Source organism: Rhipicephalus microplus, chromosome X, assembly GCF_043290135.1.
Source record: "Rhipicephalus microplus isolate Deutch F79 chromosome X, USDA_Rmic, whole genome shotgun sequence".
NCBI classification, from domain to species: domain Eukaryota; kingdom Metazoa; phylum Arthropoda; class Arachnida; order Ixodida; family Ixodidae; genus Rhipicephalus; species Rhipicephalus microplus.
This window is the reverse complement of record NC_134710.1, coordinates 12,597,415-12,618,063: the sequence shown is the minus strand read 5'-3', so window position 1 is coordinate 12,618,063 and position 20,649 is coordinate 12,597,415. Positions and strand designations below refer to the sequence as shown.

Genomic DNA, 20,649 nt, shown 5'->3' with positions numbered 1-20,649 from the left:
ATTTTTAAAAATTTTCAGTGCTTTTGTAGAGCCCAGAATGTTACTTGGCATAACCTACCTCACACACACAAAAAAAGCTATACCGGTTCAAGCGCTACCTGTCATTTTACGTCCCACAAAAAAATATGATTTAGAATGGCACTGTCAGGAACTTCTTTCCATCCTTAAAAAGGCAAAACCAAGTTTGTTTGTTTGTTTGTTTGTTCAGAAAAGTAGAGAGGCTATACATCCAGATCTAAAGCTATGAATTATTAGCATTTTTTCATCTTTATATAGATCTTTAAAAATTAGCAAAACAGAATACATCAGATAATTGTACAGATGCTATGTCAGTCTAAGTGAAATCAGTGGTTGAGCACAGAGGAAGATGGGACAAAAGAAGGCACGATGGACAAAGAAATGCCCAAGTTCCCAGTGTGTCGTCCACTTTACCACCCTTGACGACTTTACTCAAGAGCTTCAAATGCACACAAGCAAAGCTTTCAGGGCTTGTACTTTGCAGGGAAAATGCTTTCAGATGGATGTGCTATGCATACAAGGTGTGTTAGAAAAGTAATGAGACCGAGTTTGTACTAGCTAAAGTCTTCAGTTTTTTTTTTTTTTTTGCTATCAAACAACGATACTATCCCCTTCAAAGTAGCTCTGTTGGGAAGCTATACACACCGGCGGAGTTGTTCCCACTCTTGGTAGCAGCACTGAAAGTCTACAACTCATATGGCTTTGAACTGGTCGATCACAGTCTGTTGAATGTTCTCCAGAGTTACGAAATGACGTCCCCTTAGGACATGTCAGGAAAAGAAAAGCCGCAAAGACTCAAATCAGGTGAATAGAGGTTTGGGAATAACAGTAATCGGCTTTGATATAAAAAATCCAGCAATGAAAAGGGCCATGCAACACGGTGCATCATCATGATGAAGCATCCACTTGTTTGCATTGTCTCCTTGAGCAACAGAGGCATAGGCAGAAATATTTTTTTGAGGGGGGAGGGGCACACCTTTAATTTGGTCATTTTTCACTCTGTATAACATGGAGAAAAACAGGGCGAGGGACGCAGCTTGATGTTCCAACCCCTGGCTACTAGCACCTGCTGAGCGAAAGTTTGTCTTCAATATGTTCAACAAGTGGCGTTAAGCTGACGCGATGCCTGCATCACAAGAGTACATATGCAATGTTTTCAAAATCAGATAGTAGCCAGCACTGCAACCACAATTGATGTGTCACCAACATTATGCCTGCATAGGGTCTTTTAGGGGCGAAGCTCCTTAGGGCGTGGGCTGTGCGTCCCCTGTAGCCTGTATGTAGCCACCTCTAGTTTAGTTCTTGCAGTGTTCACTAGATGGCGGTACCGTCCCCTGTATGTAGCCACCTCTAGTTTAGTTCTTGCAGTGTTCACTAGATGGCGGTACCGTCTCCTGTATGTAGCCACCTCTCGTTTAGTTCTTGTAGTGTTTACTAGATGGTGGTACTTGTAGCTGATGATGAAAAGATGCAAGATATTATAAACTAGAAAGCGGTACTTGTAGTTTATGAAAGACGCGAGATCTTATAAAATAGGAATGATGTCACATATGGCGCGTGTCATTGGTTGAAGGCAATCGTTCGATTTACTGCGGCGACGTACGCTAGGGGGAGCGATGTAATAAAATCGAGTGGGCAAAATGTACAGAGGATTCATGGTTTACCAGGTTTACCTCCGGAGCTTCGCCCACTCATCATCATTCACTTCGTGGATATGGCGGAATTTTTTTCCAAAGTGGTTCTGAGAGCTGGTGTGGCTCTGTAGCAGAATACTTCACCACCACACAGAATGCTTGGGTTCAATTCCTGCTGAGACCCTGATATTTAATCTTCTCATTCATCGGGTCAACGCTGTAGATGTCAGTTTTAACACTAGTGTATTTAAATTACCAATGTCTGTTCCAATCGTTCCTGGGTAGATATAAACTGTTAAACTCCACAGCCAATCATCGCACTTGTTTTTAATTTCAAATAAATGTCAGTCAGTATACCAAGTGAGTCTTTAGGCACTCAGCAAGGCACTTCGCTGGTGCCTTGCAGTGCAAGCTGATCGAGCCAGAGGCTACATTTTTGGCTCAACCAGCTTCGACCTACACACCCCCATATCATCCATGACAGCCTGTGTTTAGTTTTCAGGTAATGGAAACAGTCATGCATGCCTTTCTGTGGACTCAAGGACTGTGGATTAACCACAGTCCACGAAACGATGGTGCACTGCGCCATAGTCCTCTGTTCAGTGCAGTGTCACAATGGTGTCACTGCAGTGCAATGAACTTGTGTGCCTTCTTGTGTAGTGGTACCGTCAAGATGTAGCTTGAAAGCAGGCGATATGGGGATTATGGTGTTTATCCTGAATTACTTCCCGTGGTGGAGTAGAATGATGCACTGATTGCAGATGGCAGAGCAAAACTTACAATGGCTAGTGAGTGACTGAGTCACTTGGTGCATCAACGGTGAATTGTGATGGTAAACTTGTGTTTATCGTATTTAGGTATATAAGAGCATGCAGTGGACAAAGCATAGGAGTCCCAGAACAAAGGTTGGTGCAATCAAAAGTAGCAGCAGTTGCAGTGCCATCAACTGTTGCCTCAAATTTCATGCCCACTGCTCCCATGTTGTTGTAGCAGTTACAAATCCTGTTTGGTTCATGTGAACATGACAAACGCCGACTTAACACAACATAATGTATAACGCATAATCTCTTCGTTTTCCCTCTCCGAGTTAACAAGCTGATTGATTGTTAGGGTTTACCGTCTCAAAACCACCAGATCATTACGAGAGACACCTTAGAGGAAGGCTCCGAATATTTGGACCACCATTTGGACCACAAGTGCAACCGGGCGCAGCAGGTCATGTTGCCGCAGAATGGCGCAATTGGCACAGCACTTCCACCCCTGTTTACAGCACCAGTTCAGTGCACAACACAGAAATCGAACGCACGATATTACAAGCCTAAGGAACTCAAGTGCAAATGAAGACTGTTATTTGAAGCTGAGCACATGCTTTTAAAGCTTTCTGATTATGCATGGAATTCAGTGTAGTAAACATACATGAACTATGTAAAAGTCAGTTCTTTTTTTTTTTGCGATTTTTGTCTCGATCCCTTGCAAGATTGCCAACTTTGGCATTTCTGCACCAGGCACTTTGTGGCCTAACAGTGTGCGGGTACATACTAGTTGTTTAATCATAATCAGCATATTAACTGCAAAATTACAAGGGACACAATACAACATTGCTTTGTTTAATCTTTTTCTGTGCCTTGTGTGCGCTTGCGGTTACCTTTGGTGGCGGTGGTGGTAGTGATTCTATTATTTCCCCTCCCCCCCCTCCAAATTTTTTTAAATGTAGGGGACCAGTACAGAGACTGGTCGCGCTATTTCAGAGAAGGTCGGCCAGGATCCATTGGGATACTGCAGCCTCTACCGCGTGCTGTATGAGCAGCTGTTGGTCTTCTGGCTCATCCAGCGCGCGATCTTCTGGTATGTGTTGTGTGTGTTGTAATGCATGCACGTTCACACCATAAGTGTGACTGTCGCCGGATATGAGCAATGTTTGTACCTTGGCACTATCTGTTTATGTGGCCCTTAAGATTAAAAACATCTACCCTTCAAGCAGAACTAATGAATCAGGATAAACAAACAATACACAGCAAAATAAGTGCAGTTAAAACTCAATATAACGAAACCCTTTGCAAAGCTCCAAATCTGATGAGATAATTTCCATTTCCTGGCAAATACCCATGGAGTTAAGAGTTATGTGCTGCAATCAAGCCGCAGGAACGAATTAAAGAGGGGGAAAAGTGAGCAAACCCCCCCCCCCCCCCCCGGCCCTAGAAGTTATCCCCCTCCCTAAAGCGTGAGACTGAGTGTGAGTTAACATTATGATGTGATAAGATTTTGTGAATCCATTAACTACTTAAAACAAAAAACCAAGAGCCCCCCCCCCCCCCCCCTTTCTAATATATAACAAAATGAGTGGCTGGATCCACCTCTGATTATGTCGGAAGATCTAGATGACCTAGTCACGATACCAGCATTGTTTTCACAAGGCTGCATATCATGCCAACACAACACACGAAAAATGAACCTAGCAGCCTTTTCATTTTCTACTATACAGCCAGCAAAGAGCACAATTAGGCCTAAATTCACCATACCTGTTGACTGAAATTTCCATGCACAAGGCACTCAATATGCATCCTAGACAGCAGCTTCGGAATCATGTCTTGGACACTCTCTCTGGTGAGCTCTGAAAAAAAAAAGAAGAAGAGAGACACCGATGCCACACGATAAGCAAGAACTAACCAGAGGATACTCGCCAGCGTTTATTCGTAAAGTGAGGCACATAAAAATAAGAACAAATTGAGAAATGCAAACAAGAGAATATGCAGTGATTAATATCCACAGTTGCAGCTATTTATGAAAAATTACTGAGGGCATGAAATCAACCACTGTGCTAAGAAAACAAAAATAACTTCCAAAAACGAAGTATTTGGGTATATTGCACTAATCAATAATGCCTCTCTCTCTCAAAACTGGTATAGCAAAATGACCGAACATGCAACTGCTCAGATCAGTGAAATGAGCACAACTCCCTCGGAATGTATTTGTTGCCCAGAGCTTTAAACTCTATATAGTTAAGTATTTTGAAAGCCTTGCTGAGATTTGTCAAAATTCTACTCAGCCAAAGCTCACTAGTCAGAGTTGTCAGAATCAGACTCAGGCAGGCTCACCTACACTCTACCTTAACCTCAAATTCACTGGGCTTTAAAGTTTATAACTATATATGATCTGACTGTATTCTCGTACTTCACTTCTGCAGGGGCCCGAAGAGGGCCTGCATTATCTGTAAATAAAAAACTGCACATATATGCTAAGCCAGTGGTTCTCAGCCACGGATGTGTCGGGGACCCCTTGTGAACTGGTGGAAGTGATGGGGGACCCTTTGCAATGGAGGGTAGGCAGGGGAGTACGTAGATAAATTAACACAACTGAAGCGTGAAACAGGGGCCTTTTATTGCTGCCGAAAACATCAATAAACGTGCCACATCGCTTCATTTTGGACAGTTCATCAATACCTGGCAAAGTCACGCTTAAGGAAAAGTGAGTGTATCACGTATCATAAAATAGCTTCGCGGACCCGCGTACCCCCATTTGAGAACCACTGTGCTAAGCAATACGATTAATAATTTTTGCAATTTTCATGCCAAAACCATAACATTATTACGAGGCACCCACAGTGAAAGAAGACCAATAGCAAACACACATCTTCAAGGTCAGCACCCAAGCACCACCAGGGCACGTTATTTAAGAACAGAATAATGGGCTCAGAGAACACTGAAACTCATACTTATGTGTGCTCCAGAATACTCTCACACTTGAATATTGGAGCACTTTCTCAACACCGTGGCCTATTAGCTACTGTGAAACTTTGATTGCGATAGCATTAAAACACCCCTGTCGCAGAAATTTTGGTGTTGGCGTCTGCGTCAGCAGCGTTGTCCGTTGATGAGAAATCATGGCTGATGCTAAGAATAAAAATCGGAGGTTCGAGGCGGCATTGAACCCAATCATTCTGCATGGCAGTCAGGCATTATGCCTGACTGCTACAAAACTACACTGATGCTTCAAATGAAATAAAACTATTTCGTCCACAAGTTTGTGTGTTGTAGAACACGAGGGCTCGAGAAAAAGTGAAACTATCCACTTGAGAAGCTTTAAACCCCCGTTTTACAGGGCATACAGTGAAAGCGCACAATACATATAAAGTTTTTATGGAACATAACACGTATACTAATGCTAGAGAACAATACAATAGTTGCAAGGAATACCATATAATACGATATTTATACAATGATAAATCCTTCGAAAATTATGACAACAAAATGAGCTTTCCTTTACACGATTTTCAGGTGAACGAAAAGAAAAAAAAAAACAGTAAAATTTGGAAGTGTATCGAACAGAGGCTGTACCCTTTACAAAAAGGAAATGCATTAATCCTTGGTGACAAAAAACACTTTGATTGCATGGTTTGCAGTCGTTTTTAAATGAATACCACATTTATGGAGTTCATTTAACAGTTTTGGAAGTGCATGACGAAGCATTTGTTCTGTTAACATGATGCGTGAAAATGGCATTTTCCAGATATCACCATTGCCGGAATCGTAAGCCCTTGTAAGCGGTGTCAATTTGGATAATGTACAAAGTAGTCCTTCTGTATCATGCTTATACTTCCTGGCTAGATTTAATAGGTGCAAGTTATGAACTGACGTAATATTGTATTCGATATACAAGGGTTTTGTGTGCGCAGTTTTTTCAATACTCGCAGTGTGAAGTAGTGCTTTTTCAGTAATATAATCAGCTGGTTGAGGTTCGTTCACATTGTTGTGCCCAAAACTAGACAGCAATAGTTTAAATTTTAAAAAAAAATTGTGCATTGTAAATATGAACCTTGACGGCTATCGGCAAGTAGAATTCAAATTTCACCAATAATCCTACTACCTTAGCTACCTGTGCAACAATATGATCAATCTGATTGTCCCAATATACATTCTTTTGAAAAAATACGCCGAGTGATTTTAATGAGTCAACAATTTCTATACGTGAGTTTCCTTAAGTAAGATTCAAAATGTGTGGTTCAGGTTGTCGGGAGGTGAAGATAATGGCTTCTGTTTTGGTGTGTTGATATCAAGAGAATTGATTACGCTCCGCTTGTGCAAGTCACCGAAAGCTATGTTAATGATACTTTGAAGAGTATCATAAAAATTTCTGCGACAGAAATTGGTTGTATCATCTGCATAAGTGATGTATTTTGCTCCGTGGTCAGTTTGTGAAATGTCATCTATGTAAAAGGTAAATAGCAGTAGTCTGAGGATGCTTTCTTGAGGTACACCTGAGGCAATTGCTTTGTGCAGAGATAAATTGCCTTGAATGCAAATTGCATTCTATGTTGCAGATAGGACGTTATAAGTTCAACTGGTGTTCCTCTGATTCCATATAATTCAAGTTTTTTTTTTTTTTTTTCCCAGTGTCAAGTGATTTAGACGGTCGAATGCCTTAAAAAAATCAATATACATACCTAAACTGTTTTCGTCAAATGCTTTTAGAATGATTTCTTTTTGCATGACAAGGGCAAAAGTTCTGTTGATCTACCTTTTCTGAATTCGAATTGGGTAGGGCTGACTGATTAAGTTGTACTTGTTTGCAAACCCGATTTGATTGGCTGATTTGTGTATTTGTAACGTTTAACATCCGACAACTATGATATGATTATGAGATAAGATACGCCATAGTGGAGGCCTCCGGAAATTTCTACCACTTCGGGGTTCTTTAACGTGAACCCAAATCTGAGCACACAGGTCTACAGCATTTTCTCCTCCATCGAAAATGCAGCCGCTGCAGCCGGGATTCGATCCCGTGACCTGCGGGTCAGCAGCCGAGTGCCTTAAGCACTAGACCACCGCGGCGGGGCTTGTTTGCAAGCCCAATTATTCTGGTATAAATGACCTTTTCTAAGCCTTTAGAAAACGTGGGAAGTATAGAAATTGGTCCATAATTTGATAAATTGTTCACGTCTCCACCTTTAAATAATGTAACTTTTGCTATTTTCATTTTCTTCAGAAATACACCTGTAGAGAGAGCAAGATTATAAATATGCATGAGTTGAGATAGTATGATGTCAAGAACATACTTGACTGGCCCGATTTGAATGTTGTCAATCTTAAATTATCTATTTCACTTTCAGTTGTTGGATTCAATACATGCTTGCTGAGTTTCTGCAAATGCCATTTATTGCCTCTGGGGAATGAGATTGAAACTAGACTCACAAAATAATTATTTAAGTCTTCTGCGAACTTGGCTCCTTGTTTAACTTCATTGTTCAGTGTTAGTTGATGAACCTCTCATTTCTTGATACTCTATTTAGTAGTTTATTGATTTTCTTCCACATTAGATCCATTTTTTAATTCCCAATTTCGAAGTACCTAGTTGTACAGATAGTTTCATTTAGCATTACGCAGAAATGCATTAGTTTGTATCTATGCAGCTAAAATGTATCCAAGTCAGCCGCACTACGCATTTTCAGGAATCTATTAAAAAGTTTATCTTTCTTTTTAATCATCTGAAGGCACTCTTTATTTACCCAGGGCTTACGCACATTTAAAATTTTTTTATGCATGATTAATGGAAACGATTTCAAATATGATTCAGGAAATAGGTGCAGAAATTCATCATATCCACTGTCAGAGGTGTTAGATTCGTACACAGTATCCCATTCTATTTCTGTAAAGCTATTGCGAAACTTCTGCAAGGTTTTTTCGCTGATGTCCTGAATTTTTTTCTTCAGTATAACTGTATATGCATGTGCATTAGGGGAGTGGATGCAGAGTGGATTAGGGGACAAACGGGGGTTAAGGATATCATAGTTGAAATAAAGAAGAGGAAATGAACATGGGCCGGGCATGTAGCGCGTAGACAGGATAACCGCTGGTCATTAAGGGTAACTACCCTTAATAACCCGCTTCCCTTTCTGGATTCCCAGAGAAGGGAAGCGGGTTAGGGGGAGACAGAAGGTTAGGTGGGCAGATGAGATTAAGAAGTTTGCGGGTATAACTTGGCAGCAGCAAGCACAGGACCGGGTTAACTGGCGGAACATGGGAGAGGCCTTTGTCCTGCAGTGGACGTAGTCAGGCTGATGATGATGATGATGAATGATAGCTGTATAGTTAGAATTAGGTGTTTTCATCAACAAACAAATAGATAAGTGATCACCAATGCTTGATGCCAATACACCACTGATAACTTTGTGCTCTGATAGGTTTGTTAAAAATAATTCAATAATTTCGTTGTCTTTGTCATTTGAGTGCATTCCCTAATCACAATATTTGCGCAGGATGAAGATAACATGGTGTATAACTTGTGCTTAGAATTTGAGTAACATAACATGTCTATGTTAAAATCTCCACCTAGTATTAGCACTAGGTCGTTTTCGCTTGCATAGTTCTATAGACCTTCCAAAAAATACAATGAATTCATCGACGATTCCATCTGGAGGGTAGTATGTACATGACAGCTATGATATATTTTTGTGATACAATTGCAAGACACTCTGCATCCAGCATTATAATACAATATTCAGGAAGTAGGTCACATGCGGTGCACTTTTTGATATTTAGCAGCACCACACCATCACTCTTCTCCTTGCGGTTTAGATGAAAAGTGTGGTAACTGTCATATACTATAGCCTCGCAGTCCGAATTCATCCATGTTTCAGTTAGCATAATTATGTCAAATTCAAAACAAAATTGGTCTAAGAAAGTGTTTAGCAAGTCCTGTTTATGACAAGCAGATCTGATGTTTAGATGGAAGCACAATAGTCCACCAATAACTTTGGAAGCTGTGAGTCTGTTTGTTTACATCTTCGGGTTGCAGTGCCATTTTGGGTAAAAGTCGTGGTCAAAGGCATATTACCATTTTTGCAATGTCACTCTCACTGTTCACGCAAAGTACCCTGGACTGTTCGTCCTTACAAGCGAAAATCTTCCTATCCCTTGACCAAAACGAATTTCCACTCGCATGCCTTTTTCTTGCCGATTGCCATACCAAGAAACCTTTTGAGCATAGGACAGAGATGCTCGTTAAGAAATACTGACTTATTTGTTGAGTGACTAATGTCATTTGTTGATAGCCTAGTTTTCCTTTTCTTGCGCAAGAAGGCGTCACGCTTTGAGCAACTCTTAAATTGCACTATGATGTTCGAGCAGGAAGCATCGTTTTTGGTTTTAACTCTATGGCAAACATCAATGTCACTTGCTGTTATTGGCTCATTCAGAACTGAACCCATTTGAAAGAGCATTGTATGCAGATTCTCATTACTCCCCTCTTCAATTCCCTCAACGGCTTTAGGAAAAGCCTTATGCAGGTGCCATGTAGGGTGAGAACTCTCATTAAAGGGGTACTGACACAAGAATTGGCCTCAAATTTCTTTTTACTGCAATGTTTACCTTTAGAATGACTGCCAGTTGGTCATGTTGGTACGAGTTCATGATGAAACAAGCGTCAAATAGTACAAACACTCAGAAAAGACACAGAACGAGCGCTTACTAGCAACTGAAAATTTTTATTTCGAAACAAACACTTATAGAAGCATAATATGCATGTGCAAAAACTGTTGCAGGGACCTTTAATTAAAAATAAAAGATAATCGTGAACCCACTCCACCCGTAGGTTCTACTTCAAGCAACAGCCTCCCTTAAAATGACTGGCTTATTCCACTACTGATGGATGCTGTCATATCTCACATGCTACTTGTCAACTCACGAGTATTGAACTGAACGAGTGTTGCAGCTCTAGTGACGGGCAAGGAGATCCACAAACGCAAGGGTATCTTTCTTCCATCTACCCTTGCATGTCACACGCGGGTTCACAATGTTGTGCAAATAAAAATCAGTATCATGACTTTTTATTATTATCATTATTACTACATGGTACCTGCCTAATCGTTTTTATGGCCACTGTGCAATTGTCCCACAATGCATCATTAAAAAAGTGTTAGACTACACTCCTCATCCTTGCTGAACACATAAGATGCAGAGATTGGCTGAAAAAAATCCTCCGATCAGTCAGTGCACGTATAGAAGTATAACAAAACTTGCTGCTGTGCTAGTTGGTTCATAATATAACACTGTATAGTGCAGACTTGACACAGAAAAGAGAAAGAACACTAAACACTTGAACGTGTCCTGCACATTGTTCTTTCTCCGCACTGTGTCGAATCTGCACTATTCAGTATGTTCAGTCCTGGTCAAAAGTTCCCAGGCCACGCTTCCATAGAAATACATGGGATAGTAACCTGGGATCTTTTGACTACCCCCCATACTTATGACAAAAGCTCTGAACTTTTTTTTCCAAAACACTATAGCAACACGAATTTACCTTCTGTGGCTTCCAGCATTTCACTGTGTGACCACACTTTTTGGGCCAGGAGCATGTAAGTATAATAGACTGCATGCTGATGAGGCTGTTCAGCACTGAAGTTCTTGAGACCACGGATGTACTGCATCACAAAGTAATCTTTGCATTATGGCATTCAATAGGTAGCTCAACACAAGAATTTGATATGGCAAAGCAGCACTATTGAAAGTGCCTAAAATGGGCTACCTGTGCAGTGTTCTACTTGTTTCAGCATATTTACACACACAGTCCTCTAGCAACAGCATGCATCTAGAGAATGCTATGCCCTTATTAATGATGCGCCATCTGTCTATCCCAATCGCCCACTGCAATGGCATGGTGTGCACTCCTAGGTGAAACATTAATAGTATAACTAACTGTGGGGGTTGCATGCCCCAAAAGCACTATGTGATTATGAGGGACGGCATAATAAAGGGCTCCAGAAATGTTGACAACATGGGGTTCTTTATTGTGCACCAAAATTGAAGTAAATGAACCTCAAGAATTTTCACCACTATCAAAAATGCAGCTGCAGTGGTAGTTATTGACTCAACAACCACTGGGTGAGCAGTCAAGTACTATAACCACTACACCACCGTGATGGGACAACTGCAGTGGTGCTGCTGCTGCAGAACAAGACCACGCGGATGACGACGTTCCTTTGGCTATGTTCTATGGCTCTGTTCCAATTCTCCGCAGCATCATAGACAGTCTATGCAGACAGCTTAGAAGACAGCACCAAGTCCATGTTGTCCAAATAAAACGCGTCTAAAAGATGTCTACGCAATGTGATGCCACCTCGCGTCAAGAAGAGAAAGCTAAGAGAAGCAAGCATAATTGCTATTTCTTTAGTTTTTTCTTCAAATCTACAAAAAATTTAGCACTATTCCCATTGAGTGCCTGGAAAAGCATGTGCTTGCGTGCCGACGACCATACCGGTGAGATCAGAGCTATCCGACGGCTTTGCTGAGCCGCCATGCTGTTTGTACAGTCAAGTAGCCTGCATCATTTTTGTCTATGATGTAGTATTATTGAAGCTATGGTGGATAGAAGGGGCAGTGCGACGGGCAGGGGCCAGCAGGTGTACATACGAGCAATTAAAAATGGTGGTGAGCTTAGGTGGTGCTGCGCGCATTGGGAGCGCGTTCAGAGGGGTTGTTAGAGCGCTGGTGCAGCTAGTATATTTTGAAATTTTGCTGGTGGAGTGGCATGCATTCGTTGCCTATTTAATTCCTCATATGTTACGCAAAGGAGAAACTTTATCGAGTTACCAGGGGAAGAGCGGGTGACAGAAGCCATTGTTTCTTATGCCAATTTCTGTGTTGGGCGTCCGTCCTAGATACAACATTCTGAACTTTTTTTTTTTGCTGTTGTTGCCTCGTTCACTTGCCACAGTAATCTTGTGGTTAAGGCAGTCGGCTGCTGACCCGCAGGTCACAGGATCGAATCCCGGCTGCGATGGCTGCATTTTCGATGGAGGCAAAAATGCTTGAGGCCCCTGTGCTGACACTTATGTGCACGTTAAAGAACCCCGGGTGGTCGAAATTCTTGGAGCCCTCGACTATGGCATCTCTCATAATCATATGGTGGTTTCGGGACATTAAACCCTAACAGTTCTTATTAACTTGAATGTTTCGAATGGGGCTACATTCCCGTAACATTTATATATGGTGCATGTCACGACACTACATTTTGGTCATTCTACAACCACTAAGTATATCCGAAAAGAGTTTCTGGCTGTTTAAAAAAAAAATGCTTGTACGATGCATCTAGCCGGTTCTGCAAATACATTTTATTTTTTCTACATGATCATGCATAGGTTGAACACGGCAAGAAAAAGTTCGACACTGGGCAAAAAAAAAAAAAAAAAACTATCAGCAGCTATCAGGTGGCGGCGAGTGTTTGCATGCCTTGTAAAGCGCTTAACTGAAACGGCACGCTTCCTCGCTGAATTCCGTGCCGACCGGTTGTGCCCTCGCGATTTTCGGCGTCAGCGTAGCTCTGGTCGACTAGGCTCGCCCTACGCCATCTCCTGACGCCGACAAGAACTCTCTCAAGTGGCGCCCCGTCCTCGGACTTCTGTGATCGTGTTTTCATCTTTCCTATCTCTCCTATCCCCTCGATATGTCGTCACTCTCACGCTTTCACGCTTACCTCATATCTCTCTCTCTCTCTCTACACCTTTATTCCTATCCTTTTAATCCCTCCTCACCCCCATCCCTTGTGAGCTACTGTTGTGGTGTCGCTCCCTGAAGCAGACAGTTACAGGGCTCACTTTTCTTTTCCTTCTTACAACATAACCACTCCCCCCCCCCCCTTCATGACTACTGATTTTGCAAAAGCTTTCATAGATACTTGCAGTGCATGCGAGGACCCTTGCTTACACTGCGCTTAGATGAAAAGTACGAGCCAGCAAAAGACTCACATTTTTCAAGTGTTCGGTTTTATACCACAGCCAGCACATAAAATCAGAGAATGTCTTCTCCTAAAATCAGAGAATATCTTCACAACACTTCAAAATAACAAATAGCGATTGTAAAAAGTTACTCGTGGCTGTAAAAATAATGCCTAGCTCTATACCCGCCACTAACATCATCATCAGAATGCCTGCATATACCTCTATTTTCCCACCTTATTCAAACGTGCGATAGTCCCATCACCATCGTCATCGCCTGTTACTTGTTTTGCGCAATCAGGTTTCGCCCCGTTGCCTTTGCTTTCGTCGGGCAGTTTTATCTGTGCGATTGTTACAAGGCTATGTTCTAGCCTTTTGGTTGGAGCTTGAATGTTCAAGATGAGCTCCCGAAGCAGCATGAAAGGAATGCTACGTCAGTGAAAAATGCAATGCAAGTGACCTATGGGATGAAGTCATCCATGATTACCCGTGCATGCTTCACTAATGCTCGAACACTACGCGCAGTGCGATGACAAAGCATGCTCGTGAGCGTAGCTTATGACCGATATGATCCATACTATATGATGTGGTAAGGAAACGGCGACGAGTGCAAAGACGACATTGAAACGGCGCATGCGAAGCAACGTGAAGAATCGGTATTCAACACCGATGCTTTTCAGTGCATAAGAACGATGCGCATGCTTAAGGGTTCATCTTTTCAGCAGTCACGCTGCCCACATCTGAATAGATCGCGCTCTTCCTCAAATAAATGTGTACTGGTACCGTAGTATTTTCGTGTTTTTTTGGGGGGGGCTTTATTAGGGCTAACGTGGTCGCGAGTGTATACACAGTACAGGTAGGCGACTCACATGTTCACATTTAAAATTTTTGCGTAAATGTTTAACACTTCCACTACGACTTTTCAATATGACGAATAATTTTTAGAGGTCCTTTGAGATTCGCTGTACCGAAATTTCACTATAACTAACTTTTATGCTGACATACATGTAGGGCAACCACAACACCTTCAACCTAATTTATCAGCTTTTTCCCTTGGTCTCCTGCAACACCATTGGCCTAAATAAATCAAGAAATGAAATGAAAAATGAAAATCTCAACGCTTGAACACTACCACATGTGTGCACGAAAGGCGTGCAGGGGGAAGCGAGATTTCTCCAACACATTCACAGAAACATTGTTTGCTACCGAATCGTGCCAGCTTCCCGAGAGAGAGCAGTCCCATACTATATTAGCGCCCCCACCATAAAGCGGCAGCCACTGTTAACTTTTTTTTTTCACAGCTGGCTACATGCAGGCCACATGCGTGTGAAGCAGGCCACATGCGTGTGTGTTCCATTAAGTGGCTGTGGCTAGAGTAGCAAATGGTGCTAGCCATATCCAGTTCACTATTTGATTCTATAATTACCTGGACAAAGCTACTTATTTACTGCAATTTTATAATTTACTCATAACAATTACCACTCACCGATTCCTTGAGAATGTCAAAGCGCTGCTGGTCAACTACGAAGTTTGTCAACTTGTCCATAATCTTGGACAAAAGTACATGCTGCTTATCATTGTAGCCCCTAATACTCAGCTGAAAAACAAAAAGTACAGCGATCAATATTTAAACAACTTGGTTTATTGCAACAATGTTGTGAAGATACATTCAGAGAAAACATAAGCATGGACCCACATGAACTGTGACCATGACAAAAGCTTCTGACTAAATGTTCTTTAGCTTGCTTTTTATCTCAAGATAATTTTCTGCACAGCCATTTTTCTATTTATCCACTCGCAACACAGGATAAAAAAAAAAGCAATGGTAACTATGGGTTCATTAAGTTTGCACAAGTGAAACACCAAATCTTCATGAACCAAATGGGCTTCTCACAAATATTCTGACCTATTTTACACCCACTGTATTTCATTATGTCCAAAATAAGTATCTTAAACACTTTATTTTTTAATATAATTAAAATTAGCAAACAATTACAATAACAAAAAAGCGTTATGCATTTTTAAATGGCACTAATATCTATTATTATCTGGCTCACCAGCAAAGTTTAGCAACAACTTCAAATTTTGCTATCACAGCACCAAAGAAAATTAAATCAAGTTGAGATTTGGTAGGGCAAACAAAGTATATAGAAATATAAAAAAAACCAGGTACCTTGAGACGGTTTTCGCAGACTACCAAATCCCCATTTTTAATAGCCCCCAAAGACCACCTTGCCCTTGCTGCTCTACAAAAACAATTAGAACTAATTACCATTCAATACCCTCATTGTGAGATGTGCAAAAATGTCAAGAATGGAACACTGCAATACTATATTTGCATAATTCAGAGTTATTAAGGTTAAAGCCTTATATGTCATACAAGATGAAAAATTTGGCATCAAGTGTTAACAACATGAACAATATCAAAATTATGTCACATGATGTCATCAGTGATGCCAGCAACAACGATACAGATGGCCAGAATTCGCTTCATCATTACGCTAGTGAAAATATTTAAAAGCTTCAAATGTTCCAACAATTCGTAGAGTATTTGAATTTGCTTCGAGTGGAATTTAAATTATTGGAAATTTCTAAGTATTCGCAGTGAACGAATAGATGTACATTATTCTGCATGTAACCTCTTGTAAAGGTGGTTTCACTGCAGTGTAGAGATGCTAAGCAGTAAAAACACCTACCAAAGAAAAATCCGCTTTGTCACGATGCCTCCCATCAAACTTAAAGGGGCCCTGCAACACTTACTCAGCATGGTCATAAACGCTGTCGATCGGTAGTCGAGGCTACCGAGAACACGCGAGCAAAATAATATAGCACAGCACGCTGCCTGCAATTCTTATTACTCAAAGTCAGCTGAAAATTGCTCTCTTCTCTCAACAAATGACACTACAAGCTCAAAAAACACTTGTCACAGCCATTAGCCGATTTGAGCATCGCGCACTCGGTCGTTACTGAAGCTACTGAGGGAGGCCGCCGACGATTACAAGAAAAAAATAAAAGAGAAAGTGCTTAAGGTCTCGACGTGCACGTGACGATTTTTTTTCTTTATGCCATCACTCCCTGCATAGCTTCCAGCTCTTTCGTCGGGATGAGAAGAGAGAATGCAATTGCAATGTACAACAAATCTTTGGAACTCCACTCATACTGGACTGACTCTAAAAATCAATTCATCACTTTATTAAGCTCAAAAGCTTGTTATGATGACTTACATGCTCCAAGTATAGTAAATTTTAAGATGTTACGTTGTTGATCATTTTTCACGTTCCGGGATGGGACAAGGAAATGAGGAAGAAGAGCGCGAGCAAAAGAGAAACGCGGGGACGCTCAAGCGACAGCGGAGCGCTTCAGAACGCAGTTAAATAAACAAGTATTTTTTGCCTTATATCTTAAAGACGGAGTTGAGTCTGATCACAGTGTCTGGAACGCCATCGTCTTAATATTTGGTGCCGAAGAACTGGGACTGAAAACCAGGACCCTACGGACGACTACCAGTCATCTGCAGCGGCATGGACCAACTGAAGTCGAAGTGGACGTCATGGCGAGCACAGAACACGAGGATTATAAACGAGGCAAATGCTCTCCTCACTAACAACTCTGCCTCCTATGACCAGCTCAATTCTATATATGAGAGGCTGAAGGCTAATAACGAAGAGGTTAAAAACTTGAACAACGAGTTTGAGCAGCATATACCTGACGAGGAGTTTGAAGTCGGGTATAACGCTGTTTTAAAATACAAGGACAGTGCTACGCGCATTCTCGCAGAGATTCTCAGCAAGAAAGATCGCATGCTAAGGACATCGACCGGAACTCAAGAAACAGTTGCCCAGACAGTCACAGCACCATCAGACAGAACTGGAGTTAAATTGCCTAAACTGACAATAGCTCCTTTCTCTGGGGACCAAAGCAAGTGGACCGCATTTCGGGAACAATGTGACCGAATTGTTCATAGTAACACTCGCACCACTGCCACAAAGAAGTTTCATTACCTGCGACTGTATCTGAAAGGAGACGATGCATCAGTAATTGCGGGCCTTCCGACGACAGAAAGTTGCTGCAGCGACACCATCAACATGCTACAGAAGTGATTTGGGGACAAGATGTGCCTGGAGCAAGAATATTTTACCAAGCTACGGATGTTAAGCCCTCTCCGCTCATCGACTGACACTAAAGCGCTACGCAGCTTGTACGACCAAGTTCTCGTTAATATCCGAGGCTTAGAGACTTTGGGTGTGCACAAGTCGTCCTTTTCGTCAATGCTCTGCGACATCCTACTGCGTGATCTTCCACGGGATAGAGTCGTGCAGTATCATCGATCGTGTGCCGTCCAGTTGGCAAATGACTCGAGAGCTGAAGCTACACCCGTGGGACTGGACCGTGTGCTCAACCTCCTGTGTATCGAGCTGGAAAGCCTGGAGAAGAGTGATTTTAAGGATGCCAGAGGACGAGAACATGGAGCACTCCCCGTGGCCAGTCAGTCGACGTACTCTCGGCGTGGGAAACCGACGTCATCTGTGCTTCACAGCAACTCAGTATGAGAAAAAAAGTACAACTGCGTATTCTGCTCGTCCAGTCATCACGGATCGGAAGCCTGCACAGCTGACTTGTCACTGACGCAGAAGAAGGAACTGCTTTCCAACGACAAAAGGTGTTTCTGCTGCACCACCAAAGGACATAGGGCACGGGACTGCAAAAAGAAGATTTCCTGCTCCAGATGCCAAGCTCGACACGCTACAAGCATGTGCGATCCCGATAGATGTTCGCGGAAGTCAGACTATGCTAACAAGAACAATGAAAAAACTACGACAGTCTGCGCATCACTTAGAAGAAGACCCATCAAGGAAGACTCTACCAGTTCCGTTTTTCTTCAGACTTTCAGAGCATGGGCCATGAATGATGACACCTGCCGCTACATACGAGGCGTTTTCGATGGTGGCAGTCAGAGGACTTTCGTAACAGAAGATCTGTCCAAGCACCTCCAGCTGAAAAGTGTGGGAACAACTCGAATAGCCTTCAATACTTTCGCAAGTGCATCGGACCAAGAGGCTAAGAGGCGTCGCATCGTAGACCTACAACTGCGAAGTCAGTTTTCCGACACGGAAATAGTCTTGACTGCAATAGAGATCCCAAGCATCTGCCAGGACATCGCAGAGACTGCAATGAACGTAGCCTTCGTCGCGTCTTTCAAGAAGCTGGGAAAGGATGTCGCCAATGAGCTCAAACACCCATCTATCATCACTAAGAGTGGCATCAGCGTACTTATTGGGTCAGATCAGATGTGGAAAGTGTTGACCGGCGAAGTTTCACAATGCGAAGACAAGGAATCATTGATCGCACTGAATTCCAAGCTTTGATGGACCTTCCAGGGAAGCACATCGCACTTGGTGTCCCGACCAACTACTTCACAAATGATGGTGTGCGTGCTAAAAGCTCAAGCTACTGCTTCCGACGAGATCGTGCACTCCTTTTGGGAACTTGAAAACATAGGAATTACGGACACGATAAACAAGGCACCTGAAATGAGCAACACCATGATGCATTTTGAACAAACGATTAGCTTTATGAACGGAAGATATGAAGTGGCCCTCCCTTGGAAGAATAATTTCGAGCTTGCAAGCAACAAGCAAGTCGCCGTTACTCAACTGGACAAGCTTGATGATTAGTGGAGTTTATTGGCGCAAGGGCCACATGTGGCCAAAGAGCGCCAGAGCGATGATAATAAACTGTGCGATGTTCAATGTAGATAAAACAGATGTGACGTGGCTGTAAATGGGCCTAAAAACAGTCGCTATGGGTGCGTAAAAATATATACATAGTAAAATTATGGCAATGACAAATGATGTGTGCTATAGAGACATGAAATGGTTTAAAATTGATATGTATGTGAAATAAAAACTTTGCATGGAGCACCAGTGCCTCGACAGAGCCCTTAAAACAAGAGCATGGAGGCCTGGGCTTATTGAAAGCTGCTATCGCAGCGGCATCCTCTGAACAGAGGATGCGCTATGAACCTGTTGGGCTAAAAACATTCAATACTACATCCTTTAAAAAGCTTAAAACTGATTTTGCATCAAAAAGCGGTTCTTCACCGAGAAACATCATCGGATGTAAAGGAAGATTACAGCGGTATGCTAAAGCAAAATATTTCTTTCTCTCACTTTCAGCTTCCGGACAATCCAGGAGGACGTGGAGGACGGTTAGCCTCTCACCACATCTACCACAAGTAGGAGGTTTATCGCCAGTCAGCAGAAAGCTATGGGTACCATAAGTGTGCCCTATTCTGAGGCGACAGAATAGGACATCAGTTCGCCGTGTTCTTGTAGCAGAGGGCCAGTAACCCAACCGCGGCTTAATCAAGTGAAGCTTATTATTTATTTCTGTGTCCCACAAGCGTTGCCAGTGGTTTCGCAGTTTCTTACGTAGGAAGGGTTTTAAATCTGTTGCAGGGACAGTAGCTGTGGGGTTAATAGCGCGCAATATAACTGACGTGGCCATTTGGTCAGCTAACACATTGCCCTTGACGTTTCTATGGCCAGGAACCCAGCAAATAGTAACATGCTGATTGGACATATACGCTGTACACAGAACGGAATACAGCTCAATTATTACCGGATTTCTGTATCTGAAAGGGCATCTTAATGCATTTACGACGCTTAACGAGTCTGTGAATATAATTGATTTTTGTATGTTTGATTTCCGTATATGCTTCACAGCCGACAATAGTGCATAACCCTCAGCCGTAAATATACTTGTTTCCGGGTGCAACACACCGGATTCCGAGAAGGATGGTCCGACGGCTGCATAAGCCACCCCTGCATGCGACTTAGAAGCGTCATTATAAAACTCAATGCATGACTAGTTGGACTGGAGTTGTCGGAAATGCATTTTAATATGTGCTTCTGGTGCATGTTTAGTGATCTCGGTAAAGGAAGTGTCACAATGTATTAGCTGCCACTGCCACGGCGGTAAATGTTTTGTTGTGGGCATAGGACAAAGTTCTAGCAGCGAAACACCCATTTCCTCACTTAAGCTTCTCACACGCAAAGAGAACGGCTTTCTCGCTGCGGGTCGATTATGGTAGAGGGTGGCAGCGGTCATATCGTTTATAGCTGAATAAGAAGGATGCTTTATGTTTGCACATACCTTTATAAAATAAGTAAAACTGCTATAGGATCGCTGCAGGTGAAGTGACCACTGATTCGACTCTACATAGAGACTCTGGATCGGACTTGTCCTGAAAGCACCGGTTGCAAGTCGGATACCCAGATGGTGAACGGA

The 20,649-nt window shown here is 42.3% G+C and overlaps 1 protein-coding gene across 1 annotated transcript in view; it reads right to left on the bottom strand.

Moving 5' to 3' along the window:
- Positions 1 to 20,649, bottom strand: part of Ide (Insulin degrading metalloproteinase) — a 212,598-nt gene that overhangs the window by 67,936 nt on the left and 124,013 nt on the right. Inside the window, exons 18-20 of the mRNA XM_037426592.2 lie at positions 14,846 to 14,956; positions 10,947 to 11,067; positions 4,172 to 4,263 (exon numbers count right to left, since the gene is read on the bottom strand). Of these exons, the coding sequence (XP_037282489.2) occupies positions 4,172 to 4,263; positions 10,947 to 11,067; positions 14,846 to 14,956 (324 nt within the window). The remainder of the gene's footprint in view (positions 1 to 4,171; positions 4,264 to 10,946; positions 11,068 to 14,845; positions 14,957 to 20,649) is intronic.